This window comes from Bombus fervidus, chromosome 2 (genome assembly GCF_041682495.2).
Source record: "Bombus fervidus isolate BK054 chromosome 2, iyBomFerv1, whole genome shotgun sequence".
NCBI classification, from domain to species: Eukaryota; Metazoa; Arthropoda; class Insecta; order Hymenoptera; family Apidae; genus Bombus; species Bombus fervidus.
Window position 1 is genome coordinate 5,143,068 of NC_091518.1, and position 11,630 is coordinate 5,154,697.

The 11,630-nt window shown below is 45.5% G+C and overlaps 1 protein-coding gene across 10 annotated transcripts in view; it reads left to right on the forward strand.

Annotated features, from left to right (window-relative positions):
- The window catches only part of Dip2 (disco-interacting protein 2), a 40,839-nt gene that overhangs the window by 23,895 nt on the left and 5,314 nt on the right, over nt 1–11,630 (forward strand). For 4 of the 10 annotated variants that reach the window (XM_072022372.1, XM_072022373.1, XM_072022367.1 and 1 more), the window contains 12 exons: nt 2,345–2,482; nt 5,158–5,352; nt 5,668–6,160; nt 6,283–6,619; nt 6,702–7,515; nt 7,600–8,030; nt 8,121–8,352; nt 9,364–9,494; nt 9,588–9,974; nt 10,208–10,543; nt 10,605–10,901; nt 10,990–11,540. In XM_072022372.1, coding sequence (XP_071878473.1) covers nt 2,345–2,482; nt 5,158–5,352; nt 5,668–6,160; nt 6,283–6,619; nt 6,702–7,515; nt 7,600–8,030; nt 8,121–8,352; nt 9,364–9,494; nt 9,588–9,974; nt 10,208–10,543; nt 10,605–10,901; nt 10,990–11,540 — 4,342 coding nt within the window. The remainder of the gene's footprint in view (nt 1–2,344; nt 2,483–5,157; nt 5,353–5,667; nt 6,161–6,282; nt 6,620–6,701; nt 7,516–7,599; nt 8,031–8,120; nt 8,353–9,363; nt 9,495–9,587; nt 9,975–10,207; nt 10,544–10,604; nt 10,902–10,989; nt 11,541–11,630) is intronic. The other 6 variants (XM_072022376.1, XM_072022375.1, XM_072022369.1 and 3 more) reach the window with 3 other exon arrangements.

The following is an 11,630-nucleotide window of genomic DNA, read 5'->3' on the forward strand; positions in this document are numbered from 1 at the left end:
TTTAGCCCATTCCGTGTTACTTTGATCTCATCTAATCGATTACGTTTGCTTTTCTCTTTTTTTTTTTCTTTTTTTGCTGATGATTTCGATCTCATTCCTACGCGGCATCTCCTCAGACGAGTCGCAGAGGATCGCCAGATCGAATCATCGCTCGAGCCATCATCATTTCACGTGTCACGATTCATCCGTAATTAATCTTAGTAATCCGTAAATCATCATTCTCATCAGTAGTAATCACAGGCATATGCGTGATTCAACCTCTTCATGTTCTTCTTTGAAAGTATATAATTTAAATAACATTAAATATTGCCACAACGATCGACCAAAGTATGTTAATTCAATTGTTAGAAATTTATAGTACGCAAGTTTCCTTTTTTACCATCTGCTATCCGATCCATTGCTATTTTCCAGATCCTAACGGACAGGTAAAGTCAGTGGATCGTAGGATTTAACAAAGAAGAAGAAAAAGGGGAGAACAGTGGAACGATTTAAAGGTGCATAGAACTTGAAGAGGTTATCACGTTCTTTCTTTGATGTAGCTCGCTTGCTTGTAATCCCTCGTACGTACCGATTCGCGCAGAGATGCTTTTACACCTTAGATACCTTTGTAATTCGACTTAGCCGAGACCGGTTGTTCCACCTTCGGGTGACTCGAGATCGCAGCCAGCCATCCGTTGGCATTCTTGCGACTTGCTTCGACACACTCGCGAATTTGCCCGCAACATCTCGATTTTTCCGTATCGGCTATTAGTCTACTCGCTCGAGCATTGACAATTTGTGTGTAAACAATCGCGAAACAGCGCGTTTCCGCATACTTGTTTATTCAAACGGATGATAATCCCGGAAATTCGTGATAACGTTGCAAAGATGGCTTACGAGACGCTCTTATACTCCTTTTTTCTTCTATTTTTCCCTCCCTTCTATCTTTTCTTTTTTTTTTTTTTTTCGATTGCTTTTCTTTTTCAAACTAATAGCCAGTCTTTAAAATGCACTGTTACACTCGTTCAGCAGTTTCTACATGCCGGTATCGATAATGAAGAAAAGTTGCTAAGACCATTAAGTCGTATGCGACTGCGAGTTGCTGCGACCAACTCGATCGAATCGTTACCGACACGCTGTTGCTACGAAACAGGCGAAACCAAATTTTTAGAGACTGTTACTTAACCGAGCGACGTTGTAAAATGATCGATCGTTTTAGAGTTGTTTAATTTCCCTGAGCAGAGCAATGTCCTTAGAAAGTGTACAATTTGTAATAACAGCAACTTGTGTTCCGCGGCAGATAAAAATAAAGAAGAAACAACGAAGAGAGAAAACACAGCAGTCGTACAATATCCTTGTTTAATGCCTTTGGTCAAAGGAAAGGGACAATTTAAAGAAAATGGTGAATTTGATGTGAAGCTCTACTTTATCGATTTATGGTAGAGTCGGTTGAAAATTTAGCGCTATCGTAGCTGTTAATATGTAAAATTGCACGCAGACCTTTCCGATCGTTTCGTAAACGTTGAAATATTTCTATCTACGAGTCAGACGAGACGAGATAGGTATGATTTATTCGCATATTCGCCGATAGTAAAATCGTGAAACACGTTGGTCTGGTGCTTAGTCGTCGCGTTGCATTCCAAGCGTCTTTAAAAGCTGCCAACTGGAATTCAAGTTACGTGGAAGTGGTCCCGCCGGCGAGATCGAATCGCGTCACAGCCCACCTCCTCTTCCGACTTCCCTGCGCCACTGCACAGCTGCGAACAATCGATAAAAGTGAAATCGTCGTCGTGGCAGTTTGCGAAGGTGGAACGACCGATCATCGGCGGCGCCGTTTAGAACCTGCCCGAACAAACGACTCTCTTCAACCCCTTTCCAATTTCTTCGTTCAGATCACATCCAATTTAGAAGAGAAACCCACCATGGAATAATAACGTCGAGACGAATGGATCGAATTTGTTCGTACGCCGCCCTTTCCTCGTTTCCAGTTTCGTCGCGTTTCACCGTCGGTCAAGTCGAACAGTAAGCGACGATATTCGGTTGGCAACTAAGTGATTGCGGATTTTGTCGATACCACCTAATGATAAAATCCGCAATCACTTAGTTGTCAACCTAATAAATTCCAATGGATTTAAATGTCACACTCGAGGCGATCGTAGCGCCTGCAACGGTCCATTCGTTTCGTCCTGTCCAAGTACAGCCCTGTCGAGACACCTGCCCTACAAAACGAAAGAACGTTGGTGAAATGTGGTTCGTCTGGGTACGGTGGTAGAAGATATACGATAGAAATTTAGCGATCCCTGCCACTCCTGGTAGATCTCCTTTCTTTGTCTATGTGGCGTTGTTGTTGTTGTGTTGCATGCAGGAGGCCGGCTAGTACCTGGCGGGATCGCCAGTCCCCCGGGATCTGGCGGCTCCACCGGAAACACCGGGAATTCGAACTCAGCGGCCGCGAGACGCGGCAATCGCAGACTCACGCGCAATGAGAGCCGCTATCATTCCGGTGAGTACATCACAGATTAACACTAGAACTACCACACCAGTCAAATGGACTGGTTTTACAATTTTATTTTAAAATTCCTACTTCATATTATATTTTTTTCCGCAATGGTGTAATGACTTTCGCAACGATAACTAAAAGAATAATATAATGAATTTTATTTTGTTTTTTATGTATTCAAACTGAAAATGATTTCGTATCAAAGCTACTTATACCAACACCAGTCATTTTGACCGGTACTTGTCAAGGTGTAAAAAGGTTCCGCAATCTGTTTATCGAACCCCAATTAACCAGTTTCCTCGTTTTGTACAACTTGCCACGCGTTTTTCAAATTTTTACTGTATCATTCAATATGACGATATCAGTTATCAGGAAAATTCCGGATCGATCGCTAGATGTTAACACTAGAAATACCACACCAGTCAAAACGTCTGGTTCTACAATTTTACGAATGTGTCAACCCTCGTTTAGAGATAATGGTCCCAGATGGATTAACAATACCAAAAATATACTCTACATAACATGCAATTGTAAGAAAGTAATAAATCAATAAATATAAAAATATTCTATTACGTATTTTTTAAAGACGAGTCATTTTGACTTTGGTAGAAATAACTTCGTGTTAACTATCGGTAGTTCTAGTGTTAAACGATCGAAAGCGACGAAAAGAAACGTTAACGAGAGTCCTTAACCCTCGCACGACGGCGATACGAAATACATACGCCACCGTTTATTTATTCAAAGCGTAGCGGCGAACGATTCTCTCCGTCCCTCGATACTCGTTCCCTTGTAAACCGGCTTCATCCTACCTTGCTTTCCCGTCTAGTTTATCTTCCTTTTTCCCCGCTATCGTTTCCTCCTTTGCGTTTCCCACCAATCGTAAACGTCTCCTCCGCCGTGTCTCTCCTTCCTCTTCCTTCGTCCACGCTTTTTACGTCTCGGTGAAGTAATTAAAATCGGCGTTACCTTTCTTCTCCGGAGATAACACCTGCTTCGTGTCGTTTCGCTGGAACACGACAGATCTTGAAATTTGTACTTGGTGCAGTGCAGCTCCGCCGGGCAGCCACTCGAACATATTCAAACGTAATTGACGAATTAGTAAGGAGGCCGTCGTCGCAAGGGTTAACCCAGCAATCGTAGAAACTGGACGCGACGAATTCTCGATCAATAGAATCCTACGCTGACGTTTAGCCGTGTTACGCCGCGGCAATTGCAGACGATCCTCGTCTGCTCTGTCTTATCGGTGAAAATCGTATTGATCGAGGGTGCGTCGTGGATCGATCACACGGTATTATTAATCGAAGAATTAAGATCCGCTACACTGGACACGCTTGAAAATCGTGACCTGCGTGTAAATGAATCGTAGCGCATTAAGCTCGATTAGCTCGATACACGGAAACATGGTTGGCGAGTGCAAGGAATGCGCTTTCGGTGCCAGTGGTCTCGACTCTGACAAAGCATTCGCTGCGTCTGAACGCGTATGCGGGCAATTACTTTTAAGCAAACTGTAAAACCCGTAGCTACTACGTAACGCTATACAATGCAACTAGCCTGGTATCGTTCGGAAATGTGTTGAAAGAATGTGTCCTTTGTCGAATTCGTTGCAAAGTAAAAACCGTTTAACGTTGAAAGTAAGCGTCGATCGGACGAGGAAATCGAACGAGCTTTCTGCATGTTAGCCAATCGAAGCCTGTTACGTACACACACGTACGTGTATCTATATCGGTAGTAGTCGTCGGAACGGAACGAAAATCGAACGGTTCTCTGTGCGTTAAACTCCGTGTAGAAACTTGGTTTATACAGACGAAGAGAGATGCTTGACCGGCACATCCCGCAGGCCGCAGCTGGTGCACCGTTAGCGCTCGAAGAGGACCAACTTGGAGCGCGCAAGATAAGTCCGTGTCGATCCGAGTAACATTTGCGCGCCTCATTTACGCGGAAACTCCGATCGAAAGATCACAATAGTCGCTCTATGCATCCTTTTCCCGTTTCGCAACTATTTTCGGTATCCAAAGTGCCTTTGATTCCTGTCGCGTTTATTCTTCGACGCGCCAACGCTGCTCCAGGTATTTTTATTTGTATCGATGCCGGAAAAAGAAGGAAGAAGGATATTTTTCAAATCTGTCGAAAGGCATAACGAAGCGTAATAAAAACGAGTGGATTGGATGAACGAGTCGTTGCATTTCCGGCTATACTTCTATCGTTATTACGTTCTAACGTCGGGACACAACTCGTTACGCGGAGCAATTGCACGTGAGAGTGCAGGCGCGTGTACCGCTAGAAATAAGATAATTCGACACGCTTGGTTCTTGACAAATTCTCGATAGATTAGCCCAGCAGTAAGCCACGAAAGCCTACAACCTTCGAATTTACTGGATTCTTTCGCCGTGGAACGAATTTGAAAATTGTCGAAATTTCCATGCAAATGCCAATGTATCTATATACCGAGGAAACACTCGTTGGGAATTGAAAGGACACGCGTGAACGTAGAAAAAAAATAATGAAAAGGCATACTGTTATGCAAGTTGCGTAAAAGCTTTGCCGCATACCGACTTAGGCTATGGTGTTGAGCGTTGCAAGATTTTTTCGCGTGTCTTCTTTATTATAGCAGCTAATGCCGATGCGTTATGAAAAGTTCGCGAGCTCGTTCGGTTGATTAATCGACTCTGAATGCCCAGAGGTGCGCCAGGAGGCGGTGCAACAAGCTTTGGCAGCGATGCAGGGTCGTCCGAAGCCGTCGTTGCCGATGCCATCGAAAAGAACCTCCGTGATGGCTAGGAGTCCTGACCGAGAGCGTCGCGACAGCGGGGAGTCCAGTAGCGACGAGGACAGCGTCGTCACCGAAGAGAGTCCTGGTGCCGGTGGTCCAACGGGTATATATCCTCAGATATCGTTATTGTCTTCCTTCGCTTGTCTCCTTCTTTCGCTACGATAAATTGCCTGCATCTTCCTGACTATATAGCTAGCTCGATCGTTTACCTATTTGCACACGGCAAACGATGGAACAGGTTATGCGACTTTTTAATTGAACGCAGCGCTTGCATTCCGTACGGTTAATGCAAATCCGTTGTGATACTCGAGATACTCGAGACAAGCGACTCGTGGCACAGCAGTTTAGTACCATCGAGAAATAACGACGAAGAGGCGAATCTCATGGCTGTCGGAGTGATTGCATGGGGGAATTTTAGGCACAGGATTGTCGGATACCAGCAGCACCGGTTCGGCGCGAGACACGCCTCCGCCTCCGAGACCACCGGCTAGGAGACCTCCTTGCGCGGACATCACAGATATCGCGGAATACACGCCTCACGCGTACTGCAACATCCAGCCGCCGGACGTGACGCACACCAGCAACACTCCGGCTGCACAGCAGTCGACTAGGCGACCTGGCGCTGATCGAGTGAATCGTTACCACGTCGTCGAGGATCAAAACAATACCGGCACTACCGGCCGCTGGAAAGTATCCGCTAAGATTCAACAGTTACTGAATACTTTGAAACGACCGAAACGACGACCGTTGCCTGAATTCTACGAGGACGATGATATCGAGCTGGAAATCGCGGCCAATCCCAAAGATCCGAACGCTCCGAAACCGGAAGGCGGCTCTATGACCTCCGCCGTTGGCGAACCACTGTCGGTCGCCGCGGGATTGCCCAGGTCGCTCGAGGCTGCCATACAAAGGTAAGCAGGTCAGACGAGGGTTGTCATTTTTTTGTATTTTTTTCTTTTGCTTTCTCTTAGATCATCGATAGTTCGACGATGGAGCATTTTGAACAGAATGTACATTTTTGTAAATTTCACAGGTATGGCTCGGCATCGTATAAGGCGCCAGTGGCAACAGTTCTCGATCCAAACGGCAAGCTTTGCGTAACGCTCACCTATGGGAAGCTTCTGAGTCGTTCTCATAAAATAGCCTACACGCTGTTGAACAAGGCTCTGAGTCGCGGCGGGGATTGTTGTTTGAAACCTGGCGATCGGATCGCCCTGGTTTACCCAAACAACGACCCGATTAGCTTCATGTGCGCATTTTACGGTTGTCTTCAAGCCGGCATTGTGCCTGTGCCGATCGAAGTCCCTTTGACGCGCCGAGACGCAGGCTCGCAGCAAATCGGTTTTCTTTTGGGCAGCTGTGGAATTCAGGTGAATCAACGAGCAAAGTAACAATCTTGCTCTGCTATTTCCATCGAATTTCCTCTCCAAGTATATCGAAAATGGTTTCTAGGTGGCATTAACCAGCGAAGCTTGTCTGAAAGGTCTGCCAAAAACGGCGGCTGGCGAGGTAGTGGCATTCAAAGGTTGGCCAAAGCTTCACTGGTTCGTTACGGAACATCTGGGCAAAACGCCGAAAGATTGGCTGCCACCGCCGCGATTAACCGACGACACTCCGGCATACATAGAGTACACCACGGACAAGGACGGGTCGGTGATGGGAGTGACGGTGACGAGATCGGCGATGCTGGCACATTGTCGAGCTCTGACGCAAGCCTGCGGCTACACGGAGGGAGAGAACGCCGTTTGCGTTTTAGACTTCAAACGAGAGGTTGGCCTGTGGCACAGCACCCTCACCAGCGTTTTAAACGGGATGCACGTGATCTTTATTCCGTACGCTCTGATGAAAGTAAATCCCGCGAGCTGGATGCAAATGATCACCAAGCATCGTGCCAGCGTGGCTGTGGTGAAATCGCGAGACCTTCACTGGGGTCTTCTTGCCACGAAAGATCACAAGGACATTTCCTTGTCGTCACTGAGATTGTTGTTGGTCGCGGACGGTGCCAATCCCTGGTCACTTTCTTCCTGCGATCAATTCCTTTCGGTATTCCAATCTAAAGGTCTGCGGCCTGATGCCGTGTGTCCGTGCGCGTCCTCCAGCGAAGCTCTCACCGTATCGGTGAGAAGACCAGGCCGTGCTGGAGTAAACGCCACTGGACGAGGCGTGCTCTCTATGTCTGGTCTGAGTTACGGTGTTGTCAGAGTCGATCAAGAGAATTCTCTCACTTCCTTGACTCTTCAAGATTGCGGCCAAGTGATGCCCGGAAGTATGTTTCTATGCCAACATTCCCAATCCGTTCTACTTTAAGCGATTCGTAGCGAACGAAATTGGAAACGTTCCTTTTCTTCAGGTATCGTTGTTGTAATCAAGATGGAAGGACAACCGCTCATCTGCAAAACCGACGAAGTAGGCGAGATCTGCGTGCATAGTTCGGCAACTGGAAACCAGTATTGGGGACTACAGGGACTGACGAATAATACGTTTAAAGTCTCCCCGCTTCAAGCCGATGGAAGTCCGCTGGGTGACGTAGAATACACCCGTTCTGGTCTATTGGGTTTTCTGGGACCTGGTGGTCTTGTGTTCGTTTGCGGTTCGCGCGATGGTCTTATGACGGTCACGGGAAGGAAACATAACGCCGACGATATCATTGCTACTGTGTTAGCCGTTGAACCCATGAAGTTCATTTATCGTGGAAGAATAGCCGTTTTCAGCGTACGCGTCCTCAGGGACGAGCGAATATGCGTCGTTGCAGAACAAAGACCCGACTGCAGCGAAGAGGAAGTACGTTTTTAACGATACTCTCGAATCGTTATTCGCACGACGCGAATTCTACATGTACGATACACATCTGTTCGACGTTTATTTCCTCAGAGTTTCCAATGGATGTCCCGAGTGCTTCAAGCGGTAGATTCCATTCACGCTGTTGGAATATATTGTCTGGCGTTGGTTCCGCCAAATTACCTTCCGAAAACACCGCTGGGCGGTATTCATTTGTCGGAAACGAAACGACGTTTCCTAGAGGGTACTCTACACCCGGCTAATGTTCTTCTTTGTCCGCACACTTGTGTTACCAATCTACCCAAACCACGCGAAGTCCATTCAGGTAAGAGATTGCACATTCACCTGTGAGTACTATCCCCGAACCAGGTGTCGATTAGAGTTACGGACCTTCGATGAATTACATGAATGTCAGCAAGTACAAAGACGTATATACCTTCTTTTTTGTTGTAACATTACTTCGTTTTTTCTTTGCCTATTATAATTTAAGCGAGGACCCAAGAAATTGGTACAAAGTTCGATAGGCTGTACATTTAACGGTGCACTACGATGCTGCATTGATAGAAGATTTACCAATTTGTCGGATCGTTTCGCTTAAATGTACACGAGAATGATTAATTGGGAGAATGAATGAGCAGTTCTTTTATAATTAATTCGCGGTCACAATATCGCTCTGTTCAAAAATTCTCATTAACGTGAAGGAACGTAACACTTACGCTTTCTTACAAAGTTATCAGTAGGCTTCAATAACTTAGCACAAATGTACAAAGTATATAACTGTCTCTTGCTACATATCATGTATTGTTAATCCACCCAACACTAAAAATATTTAATGCTTAGCATGTTATTCTATTATTTTTGCCCTTCTTTCTTTTGGCTGAGTTCCGAACACCCTAGTAGTAGTCCAAGCCTATAGACAAATTGTTTCTAGCGATGTGAGATTCCTCTTAATATTCTCTGTATATACAAGTACTCTGAACTTTCACGCGTGCAGAAAAAGAAAAAGCTGCCTTTTTACCTTCGATCGGTTGCATCCATGTTTTTTTTTCTTTTTTACACGATGCTTTCCTTTAATTTCACATCGCTACCTCACCAGACGTTCACGTTTTCGAGAAACACCGAATTGATTTTTGTTTGATAAGTATGTACAGTCCATGGAATGCTCAGAGCACGTCGATATAAAGGACGCGCGTAAATCACCTTTCGACAATAACGAACCAGTTCACGTACCTAGCTTTGATTTTCCGGCCTCAGTCAGGGGAGAGTGTGTGAGCTACTCATTATTGGGTTGAGTGTTTGTGTTGGTTTACTAACGGAATGGTGCGGGGGCGTGTAGCGGGGGATTCTGTTGCAGACGTTGGTCCGGCCAGTGTCATGGTGGGCAACATTGTTCAGGGTAATAGACTAGCTTCGGCTCAAGGACGAGACATGGGTGTCCTAGACGAGGATAGTGATAATGCTAAAAAGGTTCGTCTTTGTCAGAAATTGTTTCTTCTTTTTAAGGATAATTGTTACTAAAACTTTTCTCCGTTTATTTAACTTAATATTATTGATTTGCAGTATCAGTTTATTTCGGAAATACTTCGATGGCGTGCTGTCAGTACCTCCGACCATGTTATTTTCACGTCGCTGAATGCAAAAGGAGCGGTAGCAACTTCCTTGTCGTGCTCTCAGTTGCACAAGAAAGCCGAGCGGATCGGCAATTTGTTGTTAGATCGTGGAAGAATCAATACCGGAGATCACGTGGCATTAATATTTCCTCCTGGTACTGACTTGATATGCGCGTTTTATGGTTGCCTGTATGTTGGCGCCGTGCCAGTTACGATTAGGCCACCTCACCCGCAAAACCTCCAAACCACTTTACCAACCGTTCGCATGATCGTGGACGTCAGTAAGTCTGTGCTCGTGCTCACGAATCAAAATATCCTGAAACTGTTGAAAACAAAGGTACATCGATACGTTATGATTCTAATGTACTCTACGTAACACGATCAGTATCTTGTGTTTAACCCTTTAACTGCTCAGCTTGAACGGATCTTGACGATTAACTTTTACGTTCTACCCCCCGTTGCCCGACAAATATCTTCCTGAGTTATCCTTAGATTTCTACTAAAGCGGTTAAAGTGTTAAAATTTATCTCACGAATGATTAATTTGGCTATTTTCCTTGCTATCGTACAGGAAGCGAATAATGTTGTCGACATTAAGAGTTGGCCGACGATTCTCGATATGGACGACATGCCAAAGAAGAAGCTACCTGTTATGTACCGAGCGCCCACAGCGGAGATGCTGGCTTATTTGGACTTCAGCGTCTCGACGACGGGGATGCTTGCAGGAATTAAAATGTCCCACGCAGCGGTGACGTCTCTTTGTCGTGCCATGAAACTTGCCTGCGAATTGTATCCATCTAGACACATCGCTCTATGCTTGGATCCCTACTCTGGATTAGGATTCGCTCTTTGGTGTTTGAGCAGTATATACAGCGGTCATCATTCCATACTTATACCACCGTCGGAGGTTCGTTTCCATATCGTAAACGTGAGAACGAAAAAGAAACTTTTAATATTCTTGTTTGTAGGTGGAAGCAAATCCGGCATTGTGGCTATCGGCAGTTAGTCAATCCAGAGTAAGAGATACGTTCTGTTCTTACGGCGTGATGGAATTGTGCACGAAAGGTCTCGGTTCTTCTGTTCATGCTCTAAAAGCGAGAGGCGTTAGTTTGGCCTGTGTTAGAACGTGCGTCGTTGTCGCTGAAGAAAGACCGAGAATCGCACTTACTACGAGCTTCAGTAAACTCTTCTCCGCTTTGGGTCTGAGTCCCCGTGCCGTCTCGACCTCGTTCGGATGTAGAGTAAACACCGCTATTTGCTTACAGGTTCGATCGCTTCCAAATTTCCAAAGATTATTTAACAAGTTTCTAAGGTTTTTGTTACTCGATGTTAAATAATACGATTGACATGCAGGGTGCATCGAGCCCAGAACCTTCTACGGTATACGTTGATCTCCGCGCATTGCGCAACGACCGAGTATCTCTGGTTGAAAGAGGTAGTCCGCACTCTTTGTGCCTGATGGAATCAGGCAAATTATTACCAGGAGTGAAAGTAATCATTGCCAATCCAGAAACGAAAGGACAATGCGGAGATTCTCATTTAGGCGAAATTTGGGTGCAGTCTGCTCACAATGCCAGCGGCTATTTCACGATATATGGCGACGAAAGCGACTACGCGGATCATTTTAACGCTCGTCTCGTAACAGGAAACACGAATGAAGTTTACGCCAGAACTGGTTATCTCGGTTTCCTAAGACGTACCGAAAGCGTTCAACAATCGGTTATCAGTGACATTCCCGGTGACACATCTACCGAGGCGGATCTGGTTCCTGGTGATTCTGAGTTACACGATGCTGTGTTCGTGGTTGGCGCCCTCGACGAAGCCATTTTACTTAGAGGAATGCGATATCACCCGATCGATATCGAAAACAGCGTAATGAGGTGTCACAAGAAAATAGCAGAATGGTAAGCAGAATAACAATGTGAAAACAGACATCACATTTTCAAACATAGTTCTCTTTTCGGTTGTGATAAAAATTATTTGTACGATTCACA